Source organism: Amphibalanus amphitrite, unplaced genomic scaffold (genome assembly GCF_019059575.1).
Source record: "Amphibalanus amphitrite isolate SeventyFive unplaced genomic scaffold, NRLGWU_Aamphi_draft 000123F_arrow, whole genome shotgun sequence".
NCBI classification, from domain to species: Eukaryota; Metazoa; Arthropoda; class Thecostraca; order Balanomorpha; family Balanidae; genus Amphibalanus; species Amphibalanus amphitrite.
This window is the reverse complement of record NW_024881618.1, coordinates 250,486-275,123: the sequence shown is the minus strand read 5'-3', so window position 1 is coordinate 275,123 and position 24,638 is coordinate 250,486. Positions and strand designations below refer to the sequence as shown.

At 52.5% G+C, this 24,638-nt stretch overlaps 1 protein-coding gene across 1 annotated transcript in view; it reads right to left on the bottom strand.

Moving 5' to 3' along the window:
• Positions 1-21: 21 nt before the first annotated feature.
• Positions 22-24,638, bottom strand: part of LOC122381630 (bromodomain and WD repeat-containing protein 3-like) — a 34,825-nt gene continuing 10,208 nt past the window's right edge. The window contains exons 18-30 of the mRNA XM_043366028.1: positions 24,230-24,281; positions 15,977-16,359; positions 13,530-13,721; positions 12,942-13,169; positions 12,504-12,665; positions 12,135-12,242; positions 7,686-7,893; positions 7,010-7,443; positions 3,392-3,718; positions 2,915-3,049; positions 2,416-2,556; positions 1,974-2,124; positions 22-1,775 (exon numbers count right to left, since the gene is read on the bottom strand). Coding sequence (XP_043221963.1) covers positions 295-1,775; positions 1,974-2,124; positions 2,416-2,556; positions 2,915-3,049; positions 3,392-3,718; positions 7,010-7,443; positions 7,686-7,893; positions 12,135-12,242; positions 12,504-12,665; positions 12,942-13,169; positions 13,530-13,721; positions 15,977-16,359; positions 24,230-24,281 — 4,002 coding nt within the window. The 3' untranslated portion in view covers positions 22-294. The remainder of the gene's footprint in view (positions 1,776-1,973; positions 2,125-2,415; positions 2,557-2,914; positions 3,050-3,391; positions 3,719-7,009; positions 7,444-7,685; positions 7,894-12,134; positions 12,243-12,503; positions 12,666-12,941; positions 13,170-13,529; positions 13,722-15,976; positions 16,360-24,229; positions 24,282-24,638) is intronic.

Below are 24,638 nucleotides of genomic sequence, written 5' to 3'. Positions count from 1 at the left end.
CCTTACGGAAAAAGCTTTATATTATAAAGACATTTATTCACAAGTTTATTTCAACAATTGAGCAAAGAAAATGACAAAAATGGAAAACAAGAGACTCGCGGAATCACCCGTCATTGATCCATGCTGCGGCGGCGTGTCTGGCGGGTGGCCGCACCGGTCGGTGGCACGGTCACCGCCGAAATGAGCGTCAGTTAGAGTGTATCTGCGATGTCAGCGGCCGCCGGCGCCGGACCCACCGGTCGCACCCGGCCGTGTTGAGCGGGTGCGTCGCCGCGGATCGCCGGCGGCCGCCTGTCAGTCCGTCACGAACGCATGCGGGTTCAGTTTGCGCACCCGGCCGCGACTGCTGACGCTGATACGGGGCGCGCCATCGGCCGCCTCGTCCTCGGCCGAGACGAACGAGCGCCGGCGCGGCTCCGGCGGGCGGCCGCCCCAGCCGGCGTCGGCGTGCGCCAGACGGCGCGCCAGCCGCGCGCTGCGCGCCTCGTCCGAATCCTCGTCCTCGTCGGAGAGCGCGAGCAGGGCATGAGCGCGCGCCGCCGCCGAGCGGCTCGACTTCTGCCGGCCGCCGGCGGTGCCGTTCGTGTGCCCGTGCGCGCCGCCCGTCTCGTCGTCGTCCGAGGCGAGGAGCCGGGCCGGCCGGCGGGGGACGCGCCGTCCCGCGCGGCTGGCCGCCGGCGCCGGCGCCTCCCCTTCACTCTCCTCATGAGACGAGTGTCGCCGCCGCCGGCGCGGGTCGCGCGCCTTGGGCGGCGGTGGGGTGGGCTCGTCCGACTCGTCGTCACTCTCTGGCAGCCGCAGCCGTTTGGTTCGTGACGGCGGCGGCGCGGCCTCCTCTTCTTCTGATTCCTCGCTGACGGCCGGCGCATGCTTCCGCTTGGCAGACGGCGGCGGCGGGGGCGGCGGAGGGGGCGGTGGTTCCTCCTCTTCTGACTCCTCGCTGACGGCTGGCGCGCGCCGCCGCTTGGCAGACGGTCGAGACGGGCCCACCGCGTCAGAGTCTTCGTCATCGTCATCGTCGTCTGCCGCCCGCCGCCGCTTGGGAGCCTTTTTGGACGCCGTGCGACTGCGAGTGCGTGATTTCGGCGGCGACGGCTGGAAATCATCGTCGTCGTCGTCATCATCGTCGCCAGAGATCTGGCGCCAGGCGCGGGCGGTCTGCGGCCGGGCGCGTCCGGTGCGGCGCGGCTGACGCGCCGGCGGGCTGTCCCTTCTCTCGCGCACTTCCCAGTCGCTGTCGTGGTCGTATTTGGTGGTCCGGCTCGGCCGCAGGCGCGGCGACTCGGTCTCACTCTCCTCGTCCTCATCCTCATCGACCGCCTCCTCCTCCTCCTCCGCGTCCTCCTGGCTGCTGGAGCTGGAGCTGGAGGAGCTGGAGCCGCTGGAGCTGCCGCCGTCCTCCGCGCCCTCTCCTCCCGCGCCGTCGTCCGGTTCCTCCTGCTCGGCCGCCGCCGCCGCCGCTGCCGCCGCCATGGCACGCCGCTGCGCCGGGCCCGTGCGGACCGGGTGCAGCCGCGGCGGCGGCGGCCCCAGCGGCGCCGCCAGTCGACCCCGGCGGGCCAGCCGCGTCACAGACGAGTCGCTGTCCTCTGCGTACGAGACGGGCACGCGGCCCCGCAGCCGGCCAGAGGCGGGCTGCGCCGGCGGACGGAACGGCCGACTGCGGGCCAGCCGCGGAGGGAGCTCCTCCTCCTCTTCAGATTCCTCCTCGGAGGAGTGGGCGAACCCGTTCACCGGCCGGCCGCTCTGCTCCGGGGGACGGCTTCGCGAGGGACCTGAGGCGAAAACGACAAAATCAGGTCGTCAAGAACCCAGCACTGTGAAACACTTAACAATGACTCAAACCCATATGATTCACCTGCCCCTAAACCTGAGTCAGATAGGAGAGACACAACCCCTCCCCGATTCCCCTCCGTCTCCGTCCGCTGACTATTGTCCAGTCCAAGTCAGTCCGACCCTCGGCGTCCACCCACCGGGCTGTCGACTGGAGGAGGGCTGCGGGTCCGAGTCGCTGTTCCGCCGCCGGCTGGAGCGGGTCGGCCGCTGGCCGGTCACAAAGTAGGTGAGGATCGGCCGCATCTGCTCCTCGAAGTAGCACGACAGTCGCAGCGTCATGGCAAAAATCTGTGGAGGAGCGGTAAGGAGTGAAGAAGACACGTCACACGGGAGGCAGAATTGAGATTGAAACGGCATTGAGGTTGAGCGGTGGTGAGGATGCTCCGGTTGGCCAAAAATAATTATGTTATGGACAAAAAGCTCGGCGAACCTTTGGTTTAAAGGACATGAAATCTTTACTTAACAACATACGGTACAATTGTAAATAAATCTTCACAGAGTACGAGACTGTTGACAAAGGCCTCTTTTAGATGTACTGGATGAAATTATTATAAGACGGAGCGCCGCTCCGCCCCCTACCGTGGATCGTTTGTTGGTGTTGTATGTCTTGGAGTTGTGGAAGATGAGTCTGATGTCGTCGGCGAACTCCTGCGGCGAGACGTAGGAGCCGGCCTCGAGTTCCTCTCTGACGGAGCTCAGGTCCATTGGACTCTCCACCAGCTGCCGGGGGGTGAACGGAAGCGGTCAGGGTCGGATCACGTCCGTGACAACCGCGGCCCAGTGGTAGGCGTCAGTGGAGGGCTTCAACTCTACGTGAACTGTTATCAGTAAGGCGTTGATCGAGCAACGCTGACAAATGTACTTCATTCTCATCCCCATCGCGACGTTATACTAGAGGTGCCATAACACTGCTGCCAAGAATTACCAGCGCCACACAACATATCAAACTCATCCGCCACCCATCACCGACGCTACAGGAGCTAAGCCCCATGTATACCATAAGTACACCGTCATGCGACCAGCAGGGGACAGGGGTCAATGGACTGGCCCACTGATATGCGGGGGATTAGGTACTGACGTTCAGATAGTCGGGGTAGTCGTCCAGGTTGACCGGCTCGCGGAAGTGTCCAGAGTCCTCGTGCCGCACCAGGTTGTCGAGCAGCTCTGCACACAGCTCCTGCCACGTCTTGTCGGCGAACCGGCGCCGCGCGATCTGAGGGACAGACGGTCATTCATGGGACGGCCCGAAATAGGGAGAGGGAGGCGGCAACGAGGGGAGAGGGTTAGCGGACCGGACTGATGACTGGCACAAGTAGCCGGGCTACGCTCAAATTGGCTCAAAACACAGGAACAGTGAATAAAAAGTTATGCATTAACGTTTAACCTTATGGCTAAAGCAGTTGCGTCACAGTTCATAAGCGCCTAAACGTCCAATAAACGTTACTTAGTGAACCCCAATTCAACCAGTGGTCAAACCAGTTGACAGATAATACTCAGACCAAAACTATTGAATTCCACCGACCCACGGGCCGCCGCCTCGTTCCCCCGTACATACCTGTCTGGTGACGCGCGGCGAGCGCTGCGACCCGCGCCGGCCGCCGCCGGTGCCCGCTCCGGCCGGCCCGGCGCGCTGGCCGCCGCCGCGCCGGTCCCTCTCGCGTCCCCCGCCGCTGTTATAGGCGGCCGCGTGTCGCCGGTACAGCGGCGCCGGGTCGTGGCACGTGCTGTCGCCGATCATCTCCAGACACACGTCCGTGATGATACGCGCCGAGCGGACGATGGTCGAGTGCGGCTGGTTGAACTTCTCCGTGTTGGAGGCCAGGTAGCGCACGTCGAACTGGACGGCCGTGATGCGACGGTAGAAACCGTTCTCCAGACGAGCCTGCAAGACAGGAGATCGGAAGTAAATGACGGCGGAGAAAAATACCGCAGGAGGGTGATTTTACGGAGAACTGTAATTAATGGTAGCGGACCGTGAAATTTCACAGTTCCAGAGCAAAATTAAAACACTTAACCCGCGCACCGACGGGGGTCTGCGCCAACTTGATCTGCGGATGACCGCCCCCCCCCCCCCTGAGATCTCGAGAACGGAGCAAGATAGCGACAAGCGGTAAACGGCATCGGATACGCATGGTCAAGGTCTACAATTTTTACTAAGGTCATTTTCAGGTCAGGTCAAAGATGACGTCACAGGGGTCGAAAAAGTCAAAATGGCGGCGCTAGATATGGAGAGAGTTTTTCTCGAATAACTTTCGAATTAGTCAAGATAGGAACAAACTAAGGGCATCACCGTGATCCTCTCGTCAATCCGCATCGAATGATATATATGTTGACCTCGAAAGGTCAAGGTCAAAGGTTGACCTCAGGTCACGTGACCTCGACAGTGTAAAATTTTTCCGGTTTTAGCCTGGAAAATCACAGTTAATGAAATCTGCTAATTTTTCATCCTGGCTCATAATTTTCATCTTTCAACACAAATGCACCAAATCCTTATTCAAATCGGTTAAAATGTCCCAAAATAATGTTAGAAGGTTAAAAACTGCACCTATCATGAAAACCACAAAAAATATACATGATAAATTATACGCACCTTCCTTTCCAATCAGCAATGATAGTAATGACACATGGAAATATCTCAGCACAGTGTATGTACCATGCGCTTCGTGATTGCCTCGATTAAAAAAAGAAACAGAACAATAAAAAGGTGTAGGTAAGTGCAGATAAATACACTCGATAATACAATATTATCAATCAAATAATGTCTAAAAATTAAAATTAAATTAATTTATTGCTTTTGTATAAACATTCCCTGAAGAATTGCATTAAACTAGTTCTACAACTGAATGATGAAATTAGGATGAAAAAGCATTAAAAAGGCCAGGCTGAGGATGAAATTTTCCAGGTAACCGCGGGGATCTCTCACGCCTTCATGAAGTTTCCAAATCATCTGCTGTTTGGATTAGCATGTTAAATGGATCGTTCTCCATGTTTGCTGAAGATATAATCGAAAAATATTGAATATTAGGGAAATTATAGCTGTTTTCTTACAGAGTGTCCGAGGATGAAAAATTCTTCGATTTTTAGTCACCAGTCGAGAATGCTTGTAGGGAGTCTAGTCAATATTTTTATGACTGTAATGCATTTTTTAGAAGATAAGACACTGGAATTCGTTATAAGATACATACAAACTCTTAGATTGCTGTTGATATAAAAATATTGCCTTTCGAAAATGAACAAAAATTTCATCCTCGGACTGGTGTCCAGGCTGCAACATGGACGCAAGCTATCTCATGATTTGATGAAAGATATGGCAAATACTATACATATGTGACAGCCTCGATCATTTTTGAACTGTGTGGTGCAAGTTTCTTCCGATTTGATGCCATGCACGCTGGGTAATGTCTCGAGGGAAATTGCACCTCTTACGGTGTCGGGGGCCGGGTTCGGTTTAATGCAACGCAATTATTTAGTAGCCGCATTTGCTGGCGCCAGCGTGACAAACTACGGCGCAAACAACGCGTCGCGTGTCTTCCGTTTTCAGAGAGGGTAATGATCAGGATATATAGAAGCAACGTAATGATAATGCGTCGCTGGGTAGGTCTCTGAAACCTGGTAGGTATTTTTATTTTCAGAATTATTTTAATTTTACATTGTGAAGAAGTTTTTCACCTTCAACTCGAGCACTATCCTCTCTGATCAGAGAAGATGGTGCTGATTGTTGCCCATAACTTGTGAATAATGACCATAGGTCCATACTGATACGATGAAATTTTAGCCCATTTGCTTATATTTTCAACGTGTGCCCATCTAAAACAATGTTTCTGCATTTATTTGATGAGTCTGTCCTGATTAGCATCTTTTCAAAAAACTGTCCCCATTTCTGCTTGTACCTGGATACCTTCTTACCCAATGACTCGGATATGATGATATCAGACATGCAGTCTTGTCAAACCATGTGCTAGGTAGCTAATTTTGAGAATGAATTGACTGCAGGAATATTCATAAATATGTCACTTACTGTAGATCATTCTTATTACCTATGAATAAGACAGCAACTTGAACTATATATCTAGCTGATCAAAAAGGTGGATGAATGACCTCGGCTTGGATGGTGCACTGAACCACCAACCATGGTGAAGATTTCCATAGTGATAGTATCTGTTCAAACATTAGTAAAAATGTATAGTATAGGTGCTTTTCCATGTGAAATATCATTGTTTGTCATTTGCAAACATCAAAAAGCTAATAAAATGCTGATTTTCCTGTTATTAGTTAATTTAGTCTATTTTCAATAATGACACGAGTAGGTTTTGGTTGTAGATGTATGTTGTAGGTGTATTTTGGGTAAGTTTAGGTTAGGTTCTGTTAGTTTAGGCTTGGTTTGGTTAGGCTATGTTTTGTCCGAGCTGTTGGTGCCTATACTTTTCAGTGTTCATAATTTGGTTTAGGTGTGAACTTTCTGGCTATTTTAGGTGGTTATTGATGGTAATAGCTTTGGTTAACATTAATCAATAGACATAACTAATCTAGCCACAGTGGAAATGTTAGGTACCAGCTATTGGAAATTTCAACCCCAACCATGCCTTTCTCTTAACAAATGAGTTATTGTTTGTATTTCAACAGCAGCAGTGGAAGTAAGAAGGCAATAATTGTATTGCCGCTCCAACATCATGCTATGATCTGTCTGTGGCTATGATTTATATCACAACTTGTAGGTAACAGATAATGCAACTCAACACTATTTTTCAAACAATTTTCCAAACCAAACCATGGTGCATGTCACTCAAAGTGACCTGGTGACCTGACCTTTAAAGTTAGGAGGTTCAAACTTGCACACCATGTGTAAAATTGATGAGGGAATAGTCGTAATAAATTTCGCGGCGCTACGCGCCGCGGTTTTCCCGCTATTCGCGAAAAACCTCAGGGGGGGGGCGGATATCCGCCCCCCCCGTCGGTGCGCGTGTTAACTATAAGAAAGTTATAGTAAAGTTAAAACTAATACGATCAAGAGAAAGTTGTAACCATGGCGTGGCGGATTCAGAACAAATCAACGGTGAGCATTCTAAACTACGTAGTTCATCGGCCATATTCTAAGATTAATTTGTACTGAGCTATGCTAGGAATCTGAGCCATGAGCCAGGGCATCCCTCCTCCGCTGACCATTCGGACGCACCTTGATGGTCGATAAGTCGATGGGGTACTCCACGATCTGGGCGTACGTCGGGTACCGGTTGAGGTCCACCGGCGCCAGGAAAGGCTCGGCGATCGCCAGCTGCATCACAATCTCCAGACAGCGCCGGATGCGGTCCATCTGGGCCTCGGGGCTGTCGTTGGCCCAGTCCTCGGGCCGCTGTCGCCAGCCGGGCAGGGCGCCGCGCAGCTCCTCGTCCGTCAGCGGCACGGACGTCTGGCTGGCCTCGTCGTCGGACGGCCAGCCGGCCTCCAGCGGCTCCATGTCCCAGGGACTGAGCGGCTCCGACTCGCCCGTGTCCCAGGCCACGCGGTAGCAGAGGAACGGCGACTCGGGCGACTCCGGGTCCAGCGGCCGCCGCTCCAGCACCCGGCCCGTCCACCACGCGTCGTCGATCGTTGAACGGAACCGGTCGTCTGGCCGGCCGAACGGAGGGACGGTGTCAGGGGTGGGGAGACAAATCAACGTACAGGGATTCACTTCCACACCCAGCAGCAAGAAAGTGAGAGAAATATAAACACAACATACCCCGCCATAGCCTCCTTCCCAGCCCGCCCGTCTCATCAGCCACCTTCCCTGCTTCTCCCCACCCCTCCCACTGGGCTAGTCGCGGCTCATAGCCATCTCTCCTCCCTCCATCATTCCCCAGCACTCTCACCGGGCTGCCAATCGCGGCTCATGGCCGTCTCATACGTCGGCCGTAGTACCAGGAAGTCGACCACGTCCGGCATGTCGTGATACTTGATGGTGAAGCTGCCGCCGCTCACGGCGCCCGTCTCCGGGTCCAGGCGGCCCAGCTTCAGACAGCACAGGCACGGCGGCCGCAGCTCGTACTTGATGCCGATTATCCGCACCAGCTCACGGTCCTGGATGGAGGGAGAGCGCGCGGGTCAGCGCACAGCGAGCAGAGGTTACCGAACCGACCACGACACTGGGACAACTCGTCACATCGTTGTTAAATGCTGAAACTGATAGCTTAAAAGCAGCAAACGAGCACAGCTGCCGTGCAAAGTAAAAGAAGCGTAACTCACTTTTTACGATTTTTCAGGAGAGCCGATTTACTGTTTGGAGACATTGTCGCTAATGTATCATTCCAATATGGGAATTGCATGCATCATTGAACTCGTTGAGAAACAGAGATATTTGTGGTATGCAGTGATGTTCCAACAATGGTTTAAGTTAAATGTAAATTGGCAAAAGGTTTTTTTCCTTTCACTTTTTGGGCGAACCGCTTGTACCGCCAAAAGGATGAAAAGCGTAACTCCAAACAGCGCCATGGTAAAAAAGCGTAACTCATTACTGCGCCAGGCGATGCTTTAAAAAAGAGCGTAACTCACAAGTTACGCTTTTCTTATCTGAAAAAGGGAGCTTTTTTCCATTATGCGCTTATTTTGTACAAGGTGAATGCTTTATACCATAATATTTTATGGACCTCGCACGTCCGAAATAACAGCGAAAGCAGCCATCAGGCCCATCAAAACATTGTCAATGAGAAATCCGACGAGGATATTCGGTTACCAATACAATAATCAAGTTCAAACCAGACGCCACCTGAGGCTTCTGTCTCCTGAGGCTATCGCTACAAGCTTGGCACTAGATTTACCGAACAAGCGGCCGGCGATCGCAGCTCGCAGTGGTCTTAGCCTACATATCTACCTGGTCAGATTCCTGATGCCCAGTTTCACCGACTGCTTTGGCCTTTGATGGCTTCTCCGAAGTAACTCATGTAGTCGCTAATTATAGGACGTAGAGCGGCGATAATCAAGTAAGCCTAAGTTTGTTTCATCTCATAAGGGTTGTTCTTTGGGGCGTCTTGTCAAAGGTAGCCTTCATCAGGAGGCACAAAGTCGTTTCTTCGCACGACTTCGTTACAAAAAGGACTTCTTCGACGTATCCACAAAGACGTCGAGCGAAGATTGCTTTTATCCCCCCCCCCCCGGTACTTGGATAACCCTGAAGTCCGTCATCAGAATATGGAATCTTAGCTGGCAACCCCAGTTTTGTTTCGCTCCCCTATCATCGAAATGGAAGAAGTCGTCATCCTCAAGGATATTCAGTTTTCGTCTGTTTTCTTCAATCATCCTATCAAAACCTCCGAAGCTATCCACAACAGTTTCTTTTACGGACACTCATTTGGACAACTGATGCGGGCAGCGCGTTTACTGAAACGCAGCTGTCACAGGCGGACGTCACCGGGTACGATGCCTTTGGCGAGTGAGATAAAAGCATCACCGCTTCTGGAGAAGGACGCTGAGTCGCTGGCCTGTTGCTGTGGCACTGAGGCCAACTCCCTGAGCGGCATATCTTCTGGGACAGCCAGGGCACTGCTTGCATTGAGGTAGTATTTCGTGGTCCTCCCAGCCGGCCACACGAGGTCTCGGCGCCGCCGCCAGGGTGGCAACTGGCTGTCCCGGTACATCCCGGCCCACGTCGTGATGGTGGAAGCACGACGAGCCTCAGTAGCTGAGCGTTTGGTATAGCTGCGCGCCTGCTGGTCAAAGTGGTAAATAGGGCCTCAGCCAAAGTCCTTCCCCTTCCAGACGCTGCGAGCGACAGCGGAGAGGTGTAGCGGAGACCGTGCTCCTCCATCCCTGCGGCCTGGATGGAGGAGCACGGCCGAGGAACTGTGGGACAGCGTGTCGAGCTCGGAGTACATACATCTTCCGAGCCGCTCCTCTGCCTGAGAGACCCGCCATGGAAGCTGTCGCCACCAATCACCATTACTGAACATCGGAGCCCCACCTATACCGGCGGCCAGCGAAGGAAGGAGAATGGACACAGCCTTCTAACACCTGGCAGCACTTCCGCACATGGACGTGGAACGAAGAGGCGCCGAGACCTCGTGTGGCCGGATGGGAAGATCACGAAATACTACCTCAATGCAAGCAGTGCCCTGGCTGTCCCAGAAGATATGCCGCTCAGGGAGTTGGCCTCAGTGCCACAGCAACAGGCCAGCGACTCAGCGTCACTCGTGGCTGCCGCGATGTCGGCCGAGAGATGCTGGCTACTCCCAACCTGCATGGCCCCGCGATGACGCATTTACCACGCATCGAGCCCGCGCTAGCCGCCTCTCTGCGCCCTGGTAGTCCCGCGCGGAGAACACCATCGACTGGACGATCTCCCCCCCCCCCCCCCACACACACACACGACCCCGGCTGCCTCCGTAGTGAGTCCTCGGCGAACCTGTGAGCGTCCACAGAGGAACGACTCCGCAACATCCGAGGAGCGGACTACGTTACATGTGTCTCGTATAGGGAGATGGCTCGGTGGGGGAGGGGGGACGGAATCCGCGAAGGTGGAGGATCTTCTCTGATCTTCCTTTCGGACAGAGGAGAAGGAATGACGGTAAGGGTTGCGGCGGGCTCCCTCTGCTCCATGACCAGGGCCGAGCTCTCAAGACGGCGCTTGATGACATCAGCAGGGTCGATCATAACCATGACCAAGGCCCAAGACCAGCGCTTCTGCCTCATCTGGACCGACTTCTACGCGGCGCTGCAGACCGTGGACAGTGGCTTAGCGGCAAGGACTGCCGCCAGGGCCACCCGCGGAGAATGGCGAGCGGACTGGTCGGCAGGCGGGTATAGCTCCATCTACAACGCCGGCTCACTACCAGCGCCTGCCAGGGCGGACAACAGGGAGGTAACGGTGGACGTCCACCAGCTTCGGGCGAAACACTGCAACGTAGCAGCCCAGTACCTTCACCGGACAGGCGGGCCGACGGGGCGTGGCTGCCTTGGCCGCCGGGTATAACAGCTAACACCAGAACAAAACGTTTCCCGGGCGCTGATCTGAGCCGATGGAATAAACGACAAAAACAACAACAAAATATGAATCCCAACGGGTCGGCTGTGTTCCGACTTCCGTGTCGGATGCTCGCTGTCTAGGAAGCACCGATCTACCTGCTGGAGGACTTGTCGCACGACGAGGGCCCAATCGACCAGGCCTGACAGCAGGGGCTGGCATGTCCATCTTCAGTGGGTGCCATCGCTCTGAGATCCTAATGGCAGCGAGACAGTCGACAGCATCGCCGAGGAAGCCAGCGCCCTCAACCCAAACACCCAGTGGACTTTGTGGCAATCCACCGAGCCTCTGCCAGAGTGACGAGAGCCCGCTCCCTCCAGGCCTGGTCGACCGGATGAAACCGTCGGGTGGTGGGCTCGCCGCAATCCCCAGCCGTTACCGGCGGCGAGTGGGCGGCCGCGCGTGCGTTCATGAGTCCTGAGCCGGCCACGGGACCGGCTATACCCAATGCCAACGGTGGGTTGGCTGCCACCCTCCCTCCTCCCCGGTTGGCGAAGTGCGAACAGTCTAATGGGCGGCTCTGCGGATCTTCCCGGTTGCCGAGAGGAAGCTAACATCGGGATACCTCATACCATGATATGGAATACCCCACGTCCCATACCATGGCGCTGCTCCGCACTGGTGCCCACACGAGAGCGGTGTGGCTCCTTGCCATTGCTATGAATGGCAAGTTGGGACAAAGGGCATTGATTAAATATGTTTTCATAAAACCGTAACTCAACAACATTTTCCATAATTCCATGCAAGAAAAGCGTAACTCCTGAGTTACGCTTTTTATCGTCCATTATTATGAGTTACGCTTTTCTTCTTTTGTAAAGTTAGCTCACTTGAGAAGATACGCTTCTTCATAAAAATAAAATTTAAAATAACTTGAAATATATTCAGCATTAAAGTCTATAAATTGGTATATAGATTCCGTATTCGATTCTCCGTCGAACGATACCATTATCTCAAAATGGCCAAAAAGTGAGTTACGCTTGTTTTGGTTTGGACGGCAGAGCAAAGAATTTCAGAAACGCTGCACCATTTCGTGAGCTCTGAGCGTTGTATAAAAACTCTGACGACTTAACTGAAATGACTGTACGTTGCAGCCTTGCTTCTGTCGGCGACAGCCACAACAGGTAGGCTCGAGCCTCATTCCCTGCAGTATTCATTTGACCCAGGGCAGAATATTCTGCGATCCTGACACAGAGTACGAACTTCTCTAAGACTTTTTTCTACTCACCCGCACTGTTTGACCCAGGGAAGAATCTGTGTTCCGCACTCACAGGAAAGGTTCGGCGTTTTGATGGCCCTCCTCACTCACCCGAAGGACCTGTTTGACCCAGGGCAGGTTCTGTGGCCGGATGTCGTAAATCTTTCGCCGTTTGACCGCCTCCACGTACAGCTGGTGGCCTTGACGGAAGTAGATAAGCTGCAACAAGCACAGGGGACGATCAGTTAGAGCAGAAACAACAGTCTGGCAGAACGGCCAATAGCCGGTGACAGAGGCAGACAGATAATGACGGAATGGAGGTGTCGATGCCATGCAAGCGCGTTTATGCTTACTAACAACATAATGACGTTTAACTGCAAGTTACAATTACCAGGCACTCGATTTGAAAAGTATATTAGGTGTTCGAGAGCACTCCAACAGTCCAGCGACATGTACCTACAAGGCAGAAGCGTGTCTCACCTCGTCCCCCATCTGAGGGAAGTAGGGCGTCTTCCTGGGCAGCACCTCGGACAGCCAGGCGGACGGAGCCAGCGTGTCGACCAGCTGCTGCTGGGCGCTGGAGGTGGCCGCCGCCGGGGCAGGGTCGGAGGCCGCCGACTCACCGCTACCACCGGCGACCGTCTGAGGGGGGACGGCAGCAGTGAAAGAGGAGAAAGCAGCCGTATGAGAGGGGATGGCAGCAGTCAGACGCAGATATGTCACCAGTTCAGCAGAGGAATTTACGTTTGTTGGTCATTCCGTTGTCAGATATAGTCAATATATCATCGTTATTCTTATTGAAAACACCTTTTGACACACTAGCAATTGAAAATAAGTGGAGGAGTTTGATCATAGTCTACCAGAAAACGAGAGAATCAGCTGTAGCACGCAGGGCTGACATAGTCAGACGTGACTGACCCGTTTTCTGGCGGCCCGGGACGGCCGCTGGCGCTCGGAGCTGGTGCCGGCGCGGGCGGTCGACTCCGGCGACCCCACAGCCTCCTCCTCCTCGGCGGGGGCCGGCGGCGGCGGGGAGGCCCGCCGGGGTCGGGACTGGGTGCCCGAGGGGCCGGGACGCGGCTCAGGGTCCGGCTCGGACGCGCCGCTGCGCATCCGGCGCCGCAGCGCCCGTTGACGAGCTGTGAGCTGTGCGGCGGAGAACAGGGGAGACAGTCAGACAGCGGTCAGACACAGTTCACCCGCCGCAGCGGTCAGACATGGTGGTGCGTGCCACAAAGCTCTCTATATGCACGCAAGTCTACGCGAAGCAAACATTGCAAGCCGCGTCATGTGGAGAGCTGAGGGCTCAGCATTCACAGGTGTAGCTGCTGATCAAACAAAAGTCCCAACCCAGCCACTGATACTGGACTCCCGGTGCCTGTGGTCCCGTCAGAGAGCGACTGACCCGTTCGGGCTGCCGGTACTGACCTATTAGCCCATAGCTATCGACCCGTATGGGTTGCCGTTACAAACCCGTGTGGGCTGTGTTATTGACTCGTTACTGACCCGTTTGGGCTGCCGCTGCGGCGGGTTCAGGCTGACTCCCGACTCTGCCACCCAGTCCGAGTACTCGCTCGACTCGCTGGCCCCGGATCGGCGAGTCGACGCGTCCACCTCCTCCTCTTCGGAGTCGGAGTCGGAGTCTGAGCCGGAAGACGAGCCGGAGGGGGAGCCCAGCTCCGACAGGTTGTCCGGGTTCTGGGGGAGAGGGAGGAGTTCGGGTGAAGTCAGGAGTTCGGGTGAAGTCAGGAGTTCGGGTGAAGTCAGGGGTTGTCCGGGTTCTGGGGGAGGGGGAGGAGTTCGGGTGAACGTACCGTTTTTGGACCTTTTTGTGATTATAAGCGTGCCAACGTGTGAAATGATGCCCGTACCATGCATTATGGCGAGTGTCGTGCCAAGGTCACGTGACGGTCAGTAACACGCTAGTAGGCAGGACACCGATTCATAGCGATAGGTACCCGCACGCTGCTCACGTCATTTCGGTCTACTCTTTCGCTCGTATAGAAAATAACAGAGACCAAAATATGTCATTGCTGCTGGTAGCGTAGGAGCTGCACATTTATTGGGCATAAAGATCAAACGCAACACAGTACGTATGGCAGCATTGATGAAGCATTCACGTCATGTCGTGTGATGCATAACGCGTGCAAAAAATGCTGATTGACATTTGCAATTTTTTCGATTGTAGGTACGCATCGAAAGAATCTTGCATACGGCAGCAACGGGGAACGCAATAATTTTTAACGTCTGCAGAGGCCAGTCTTACCAACAGAAAAATAGACGCCTGCTGGAAAGTTTTGCCTGAAGACATTTCACACACGGAGCGGAAACGCGATGGGCACGTAAGCGGATAGGGTTTTGCCATTTACGCTTCGTATGTGAAGTGGCCTTTAGGCAGACAATTCCGGCAGGCGGCTATTTTTCTGTTGGTGAAACTGGCCTCCCAACTATTTATTGTTACGAATGTCTAAAGTTCTGTACACGATTTGACTAGAAAACAAGACGTTACGGATATGGATCGACATGAGGAGATGAACGACCAGGATCACAGCGTCTCCGGATAGTCCACAAAGTCCGCGGGCGCAGCGGGTAGGCCGTTCGGGACCGGGAACAGCCGGGGAGATCGCGTACCCTAGCCGGGAACAGGTTCCACGCAGGACTGGGAGACGTCCATTTATGGAGGATCCTGTGGGAAGACCAGTAGGTTGGCAACCATACATCACAAAACAAATGATAACTTTTAGGGAGCCGCTTAGTCTCAAACTTGCGGATTCTCCATCAATGTCGCGGGCCCACATGGTTTGATCAATCCATGCTTTATTAAATGAGTATAGTCTATAAACCCTTCCCAATGGTGCACACCATAATATACCCAATTACCCAGTCCATAACACGATACGAATACGAAGTCTATTCGAACTTGTTGCATTGTGCATTAATAAGCAATACAAATGAATAGCAATAGGTGATGGAAGCATGACGTGGACCGGTGCCTTATGCGACTTTGGTGATAGGTAACTGGGGTACGTCTTTGAGGGAAGAGTATCGCAGTTGACACTCCCGGCATTCATCAACTGTTTCTAGCACATCGCCTATTTTTGGCACAATGTTCGCTAGTTTTGATGGAAGTCAGCACACCCAGCTTCGAGAGATCGTCCGCTCTGCCGAAGCGAGGGGGTCAGGTGGGAGTCATTATACCCGTGACTGCGGGAGGGGGGAGTCAGTATACCTACCCGTGACTGCGGGAGGGGGAGTCAGTATACCCGTGACTGCGGGAGGGGGGAGTCAGTATACCCGTGACTGCGGGAGGTGGGAGTCAGTATACCCGTGACTGCGGGAGGGGGGAGTCAGTATACCCGTGACTGGCGAGAGGGGGTCAGGTGGGAGTCAGTATACCCGTGACTGCAGGAGGGGGAGTTAGTATACCCGTGACTGCGGGAGGGGGGAGTCAGTATACCCGTGACTGCAGGAGGGGGTCAGGTGGGAGTCAGTATACCCGTGACTGCGGGAGGGGGGTCAGTATACCCGTGACTGCAGGAGGGGGGGGGGGGGGGGTCAGACAGACGCGAGCCCAGCTGAGACGGTGAGACGGCGTGCAGCGAAAAGAGAAATTATAACTAATGGTGCAAATTCAGAAGTATCACCAGCTGGTCAGATATTCAGTTATCGGCTTTCATGTATTATGTGACAGCCTGTCCCTCGCAAATAGCAAGACCAATATCACTGGTAAGTTAATGATACAGGCAACATTAATAATAATTCACACCATTAGACACATTCGGCGAGATTAGCGTAAATAAAAATAATACATTCCAAATACGCTTGCCGGTAACTCCGGCTAGTGCTGCCAAATCCTATTCACGGCATTTGGTAAGCTTGGGCCCAGTGCAGGCTCTCCCTGGAGCTGCGGGCCACCTGGGAGGTGCAGCTGCTCTCCGGCGCTGACGTACTACCTGGTCACTGGAACTCGGCGTGCTCCATTGGCTGGAGGAGGTAGCTGCCTCCAGTGCTTGGGCTTCCCGTGCAGCACTCTCAAACGACTCAGCGATGGCGAGGCACTTCTCCAGCGTCAGGTCTGGCTCCATGAGCAGCCTTCGACGGAGTCGTGTGGAGGCTGTGCGCTCCACCACCTGGTCCCGTACGAGCTCGTCTGTGGGGTCCCGGTACTCGCAAGTAGTAGCGAGCTGTCTCAGGGCCGAGGCCCACTGGGCTGTGGTCTCGCCAGACAATTGGCCCCTGCTCCGGAACCTATACCTCTCGCTGACCACGTTTCGTTTGGGCTCGAAGAACGCGCCCAGTCGGCGGATGGCGAACTGAAGGTCGTCTTCGTTGTCACCTTTCACGGCCGGGGGAAGGTTCTGGTACACTCGCTGACCTTCCGTCCCCAGGCAGGTGAGGAGCGTGGCTTGCTGACGGGCTGGGGAGAAAGTCTCGCCCCCTACAGCCGTCAAGAAATTCTGGAACATGGGCAGCCAGCTCGCCCACGGAATCGCTGGCTCTCCCGCCGACGGAAGAAAAGGCGCAGGGGCCATGCTGAACACTCCTTCCATGATGAAAACCACGAAAGTTCGGAAATCTCGTCGCCACTGTTGTGTTCTCTCTGTCACTGGAAAGACTTGCTGAAACGTCTTCAGCCTACCTCCATCCGCATTTTCACGTCTCGCGAACACTTTTACATCTCTCCTATCTATCCCAATCACTCCGCAATGGCCAGAGTATATATTATAGAACATTGGGTACACAAACGACGGGGAAAGCGCCCACTTTATTTGGGCGCTTGATCTCGGCGGCGTTTCACGGACGCTGCTACCACGCTACTCGTACTCAGGGTATATTGAGTGAAGGGTAGGACGAACTTTGGTAGGAATTTCTAGTATAACTACTAGAAAACCTACTATATGTGGTCGGGACTAGCAAAAAGTTAGTTTAATCTAGAATATGGTAGCGCTTATGGTTGGCAGTCGTGACGCGCACGTGACAATCATTTCTTAAATTTCTTAAATAACAGGTTTTAAGGGCCGATTAGTGGGCAGATACATTCAATTAGCTATTAATAATTGATTATGCAAACATTCAAGAATCTACATCATTTAATTCTAGCCAAAATCACGCGGCGCTCCCAGGATTCGAACTCACGACCCTCGGATCTGTAGCCCGATACGCTACCGACTGCGCTACCGAGGACCGCGAACCGACGATCGGAGAGGCGGATCGCGGGTGCTGGCGTGCAGAGAAATCTTTACCCTGTACGCCGTAGAAGATCGGCTGGGTTTCGTGAAAAATGGTAGAGGAATTGTCGAAAGAAAATTCATCGATCTATCATTTGAGACTAAGAACCATTGATTCCTTCAAAGGTTGACCGAGATATCGCTCGCCGAAAACAGGCCATTTAACATGTAAACCCTATGGGCTGGTAGGAAATGTACGCCGTGGAGCAGCAGTGCTACCAACTAACTTCGGCGGGGGCCGACTCGTACTAGCGTATTTCGCGAGCTGACGTCACAGGTAATGGTCAAGTCGCTCAATATTGAAGCGTTCGAGTTTGTTGGTGTCTCGACTCCATGGAAACGAATTTGCCACGTGCCACTGGCAGCGTGCTAGCAGCGGCCGTGCACGGTGCAACACCACGTCCTGGATGAATTACCAGGTAGGTTCTAGGTATATTTTTGTATATGTAAAAATATGACATTGAATTGTGACGAGTTCTGCCAATTCCATACATTAGTTATTTTCTATAGCAATAGAAAATGCAAGGTCCCGTTTCAAGGCACCACGCTACAGCGCGCTGCGCATATCGGTGTATTGAGTTCCCATGGCAACTTCAGCAGATTCGGACGCTCGCAACGCTGGAGCGTCCGAGTTTGTTGGGGCCAATTCGTCTCAAACGCCGCACCAATACCGTAACGTAGCGTAGCGCAATATAGCGTCGTGCCGTGAAACAGGGCACAGGAAAAACACGTCCATCAATTGAGCAGCAGATTGATATTCGCGAATATCAAACTAAGAATTCGATATTCGGACGGGGAACGCAATAACTCAAGAACCAGTGAACCGATTTTGATGAAAAGAACCTCATTCGATTCCTCGTTCCTTATTGCAGGTTCACAGCGATTTTCAGGTCACTAGGTCATGACCTTCAAGGTCAAGGTCAAGGTCAAAGGACGGGGAACGCTCTACAGCCTAAAGTTAACGTCCGATTGGCTTGTAAATGGTCTCAATCGATTCCTTGACCCCAATTCCAGGTTGACAGCGATTTCCAGGTCACTAGGTCATGACCTTCAAGGTCAAGGTCAAGGTCAAAGGACGGGGAACGCTCTACAGCCTAAAGTTACCGTCCGATTGGCTTGTAAATGGTCTCAATCGATTCCTTGACCCCGATTCCAGGTTGACAGCGATTTTCAGGTCACTAGGTCATGACCTTCAAGGTCAAGGTCAAGGTCAAAGGACGGGGAACGCTCTACAGCCTAAAGTTACCGTCCGATTGGCTTGTAAATGGTCTCAATCGATTCTTCGACCCCGATTCCAGGTTGACAGCGATTTCCAGGTCACTAGGTCATGACCTTCAAGGTCAAGGTCAAGGTCAAAGGACGGGGAACGCTCTACAGCCTAAAGTTACCGTCCGATTGGCTTGTAAATGGTCTCAATCGATTCCTTGACCCCGATTCCAGGTTGACAGCGATTTTCAGGTCACTAGGTCATGACCTTCAAGGTCAAGGTCAAGGTCAAAGGACGGGGAACGCTCTACAGCCTAAAGTTACCGTCCGATTGGCTTGTAAATGGTCTCAATCGATTCCCCGACCCCGATTCCAGGTTGACAGCGATTTCTAGGTCACTAGGTCATGACCTTCAAGGTCAAGGTCAAGGTCAAAGGACGGGGAACGCTCTACAGCCTAAAGTTACCGTCCGATTGGCTTGCAAATGGTCTCAATCGATTCCTTGACCCCGATTCCAGGTTGACAGCGATTTCTAGGTCACTAGGTCATGACCTTCAAGGTCAAGGTCAAGGTCAAAGGACGGGGAACGCTCTACAGCCTAAAGTTACCGTCCGATTGGCTTGTAAATGGTCTCAATCGATTCCCCGACCCCGATTCCAGGTTGACAGCGATTTCTAGGTCACTAGGTCATGACCTTCAAGGTGGTCAAGGTCAAGGTCAAAGGACGGGGAACGCTCTACAGCCTAAAGTTACCGTCCGATTGGCTTGTAAATGGTCTCAATCGATTTCTCGACCTCGATTCCAAGTTGACAGCCATTTTCAGGTCACTAGGTCATGACCTTCAAAGTCAAGGTCAAGGTCAAAGGACGGGGAACGCTCTACAGCCTAAAGTTACCGTCCGATTGGCTTGTAAATGGTCTCAATCGATTCCTCGACCCCGATTCCAGGTTGACAGCCATTTTCAGGTCACTAGCTCATGACCTTCAAGGTCAAGGTCAAGGTTCGCGAATATCAAACTAAAAATTCGATATTCGGACGGGGAACGCAATAACTCAAGAACCAGTGAACCGATTTTGATGAAAAGACCCTCATTCGATTCCTCGTTCCTTATTGCAGGTTGACAGCGATTTCCAGGTTACTAGGTCATGACCTTCAAGGTCAAGGTCAAGGTCAAAGGACGGGGAACGCTCTACAGCCTAAAGTTACCGTCCGATTGGCTTGTAAATGGTCTCAATCAATTCCTTGACCTCGATTCCAGGTTGACAGCGATTTCCAGGCCACTAGGTCATGACCTTCAAGGTCAAGGTCAAGGTCAAAGGACGGGGAACGCTCTACAGCCTAAAGTTACCGTCCGATTGGCTTGTAAATGGTCTCAATCGATTCTTCGACCCCGATTCCAGGTTGACAGCGATTTCCAGGTCACTAGGTCATGACCTTCAAGGTCAAGGTCAAGGTCAAAGGACGGGGAACGCTCTACAGCCTAAAGTTACCGTCCGATTGGCTTGTAAATGGTCTCAATCGATTCCTTGACCCCGATTCCAGGTTGACAGCGATTTTCAGGTCACTAGGTCATGACCTTCAAGGTCAAGGTCAAGGTCAAAGGACGGGGAACGCTCTACAGCCTAAAGTTACCGTCCGATTGGCTTGTAAATGGTCTCAATCGATTCCCCGACCCCGATTCCAGGTTGACAGCGATTTCTAGGTCACTAGGTCATGACCTTCAAGGTCAAGGTCAAGGTCAAAGGACGGGGAACGCTCTACAGCCTAAAGTTACCGTCCGATTGGCTTGCAAATGGTCTCAATCGATTCCTTGACCCCGATTCCAGGTTGACAGCGATTTCTAGGTCACTAGGTCATGACCTTCAAGGTCAAGGTCAAGGTCAAAGGACGGGGAACGCTCTACAGCCTAAAGTTACCGTCCGATTGGCTTGTAAATGGTCTCAATCGATTCCCCGACCCCGATTCCAGGTTGACAGCGATTTCTAGGTCACTAGGTCATGACCTTCAAGGTGGTCAAGGTCAAGGTCAAAGGACGGGGAACGCTCTACAGCCTAAAGTTACCGTCCGATTGGCTTGTAAATGGTCTCAATCGATTCCTCGACCCCGATTCCAGGTTGACAGCCATTTTCAGGTCACTAGCTCATGACCTTCAAGGTCAAGGTCAAGGTTCGCGAATATCAAGCTAAAAATTCGATATTCGGACGGGGAACGCAATAACTCAAGAACCAGTGAACCGATTTTGATGAAAAGACCCTCATTCGATTCCTCGTTCCTTATTGCAGGTTGACAGCGATTTTCAGGTCACTAGGTCATGACCTTCAAGGTCAAGGTCAAGGTCAAAGGACGGGGAACGCTCTACAGCCTAAAGTTACCGTCCGATTGGCTTGTAAATGGTCTCAATCAATTCCTTGACCTCGATTCCAGGTTGACAGCGATTTCCAGGCCACTAGGTCATGACCTTCAAGGTCAAGGTCAAGGTCAAAGGACGGGGAACGCTCTACAGCCTAAAGTTACCGTCCGATTGGCTTGTAAATGGTCTCAATCGATTCCTTGACCCCGATTCCAGGTTGACAGCGATTTCCAGGTCACTAAGTCATGACCTTCAAGGTCAAGGTCAAGGTCAAAGGACGGGGAACGCTCTACAGCCTGAAGTTACCGTCCGATTGGCTTGTAAATGGTCTCAATCGATTCCTTGACCCCGATTCCAGGTTGACAGCGATTTCCAGGTCACTAGGTCATGACCTTCAAGGTCAAGGTCAAGGTCAAAGGACGGGGAACGCTCTACAGCCTAAAGTTACCGTCCGATTGGCTTGTAAATGGTCTCAATCGATTCCCCGACCCCGATTCCAGGTTGACAGCGATTTCTAGGTCACTAGGTCATGACCTTCAAGGTCAAGGTCAAGGTCAAAGGACGGGGAACGCTCTACAGCCTAAAGTTACCGTCCGATTGGCTTGTAAATGGTCTCAATCGATTCCTCGACCCCGATTCCAGGTTGACAGCCATTTTCAGGTCACTAGCTCATGACCTTCAAGGTCAAGGTCAAGGTTCGCGAATATCAAGCTAAAAATTCGATATTCGGACGGGGAACGCAATAACTCAAGAACCAGTGAACCGATTTTGATGAAAAGACCCTCATTCGATTCCTCGTTCCTTATTGCAGGTTGACAGCGATTTTCAGGTCACTAGGTCATTACCTTCAAGGTCAAGGTCAAGGTCAAAGGACGGGGAACGCTCTACAGCCTAAAGTTAACGTCCGATTGGCTTGTAAATGGTCTCAATCGATTCCTTGACCCCTTGACCTTGAAGGTCATGACCTAGTAACCTGGAAATCGCTGTCAACCTGCAATAAGGAACGAGGAATCGAATGAGGGTCTTTTCATCAAAATCGGTTCACTGGTTCTTGAGTTATTGCGTTCCCCGTCCGAATATCGAATTTTTAGTTTGATATTCGCGAACCTTGACCTTGACCTTGAAGGTCATGAGCTAGTGACCTGAAAATGGCTGTCAACCTGGAATCGGGGTCGAGGAATCGATTGAGACCATTTACAAGCCAATCGGACGGTAACTTTAGGCTGTAGAGCGTTCCCCGTCCTTTGACCTTGACCTTGACCTTGAAGGTCATGACCTAGTGACCTGGAAATCGCTGTCAACCTGGAATCGGGGTCGAAGAATCGATTGAGACCATTTACAAGCAAATCGGACGGTAACTTTAGGCTGTAGAGCGTTCCCCGTCCTTTGACCTTGACCTTGACCTTGAAGGTCATGACCTAGTGACCTGAAAATCGCTGTCAACCTAGAATCGGGGTCAAGGAATCGATTGAGACCATTTACAAGCCAATCGGACGTTAACTTTAGGCTGTAGAGCGTTCCCCGTCCTTTGACCTTGACCTTGACCTTGAAGGTCATGACCTAGTGACCTGAAAATCGCTGTCAAGTCAACCTGCAATAAGGAACGAGGAATCGAATGAGGGTCTTTTCATCAAAATCGGTTCACTGGTTCTTGAGTTATTGCGTTCCCCGTCCGAATATCGAATTTTTAGCTTGATATTCGCGAACCTTGACCTTGACCTTGAAGGTCATGAGCTAGTGACCTGAAAATGGCTGTCAACCTGGAATCGGGGTCGAGGAATCGATTGAGACCATTTACAAGCCAATCGGACGGTAACTTTAGGCTGTAGAGCGTTCCCCGTCCTTTGACCTTGACCTTGACCTTGAAGGTCATGACCTAGTGACCTAGAAATCGCTATCAACCTGCAATCGGGGTCGGGGAATCGATTGAGACCATTTACAAGCCAATCGGACGGTAACTTTAGGCTGTAGAGCGTTCCCCGTCCTTTGACCTTGACCTTGACCTTGAAGGTCATGACTTAGTGACCTGGAAATCGCTGTCAACCTGGAATCGGGGTCAAGAAATCGATTGAGACCATTTACAAGCCAATCGGACGGTAACTTTAGGCTGTAGAGCGTTCCCCGTCCTTTGACCTTGACCTTGACCTTGAAGGTCATGACCTAGTGGCCTGGAAATCGCTGTCAACCTGGAACCGAGGTCAAGGAATTGATTGAGAACATTTACAAGCCAATCGGACGGTAACTTTAGGCTGTAGAGCGTTCCCCGTCCTTTGACCTTGACCTTGACCTTGAAGGTCATGACCTAGTAACCTGGAAATCGCTGTCAACCTGCAATAAGGAACGAGGAATCGAATGAGGGTCTTTTCATCAAAATCGGTTCACTGGTTCTTGAGTTATTGCGTTCCCCGTCCGAATATCGAATTTTTAGTTTGATATTCGCGAACCTTGACCTTGACCTTGAAGGTCATGAGCTAGTGACCTGAAAATGGCTGTCAACCTGGAATCGGGGTCGAGGAATCGATTGAGACCATTTACAAGCCAATCGGACGGTAACTTTAGGCTGTAGAGCGTTCCCCGTCCTTTGACCTTGACCTTGACCTTGAAGGTCATGACCTAGTGACCTGGAAATCGCTGTCATCATGGAATCGGGGTCGAAGAATCGATTGAGACCATTTACAAGCCAATCGGACGGTAACTTTAGGCTGTAGAGCGTTTCCCGTCATTTGACCTTGACCTTGACCTTGAAGGTCATGACCTAGTGACCTGAAAATCGCTGTCAACCTGGAATCGGGGTCATGGAATCGATTGAGACCATTTACAAGCCAATCGGACGGTAACTTTAGGCTGTAGAGCGTTCCCCGTCCTTTGACCTTGACCTTGACCTTGAAGGTCATGACCTAGTGACCTGGAAATCGCTGTCAACCTGGAATCGGGGTCAAGGAATCGATTGAGACCATTTACAAGCCAATCGGACGTTAACTTTAGGCTGTAGAGCGTTCCCCGTCCTTTGACCTTGACCTTGACCTTGAAGGTCATGACCTAGTGACCTGAAAATCGCTGTCAACCTGCAATAAGGAACGAGGAATCGAATGAGGTTCTTTTCATCAAAATCGGTTCACTGGTTCTTGAGTTATTGCGTTCCCCGTCCGAATATCGAATTCTTAGTTTGATATTCGCGAATATCAATCTGCTGCTCAATTGATGGACGTAGGAAAAACACGCATGCCTTGGTGCGCCACATTGAGTAGCAAAACAGTCGGAATCACGAAAATCCGTCATGCCATTCTGCGGCAGAATATTTTGCCGTGACGTCATACGTTGGAATCTCCGCCCCTTGCTTCTTCTTCTTTTGCACGTCACGCAGGGGCCACGTAGTGGGTGCGCTGCGGGAGCGCGTCGACTGGGAGGTCGGTGCGCCCCACTCTCGGCAGTCGTCTGCCGCTGCAGCTCCAGCGTCAGCAGCGCGTGCCGGGTCTGCGGTGAGCAGCCGGGACGCAGCTGAGAGACGGTGACCGACTCCCAGCCAGTCAGCTCGTCGTGTCCTGTCGTGGCCCCGGCCAACGCGCCCTCAACGGAGAAACTCCGCCCCTTGCCAACGCGCCCCTAACAGAAAAACTCCGCCCCTTGCCAACGCGCCCTCAACAGAGAAACTCCGCCCCGTGCTCCGCCCACTGATGCCTACTGCGCATACGTTATGGAATAGAATAAAATTACATAATATTTCGCGGTGAAACAGGCCCAGGCTTAATTTTGGTGGACGTCATTTTGAATGTGCTGTTGCGGTGCGGTAATACATACGCCCACTTTGGTGTGGGGCAAAGCGCCCATCAT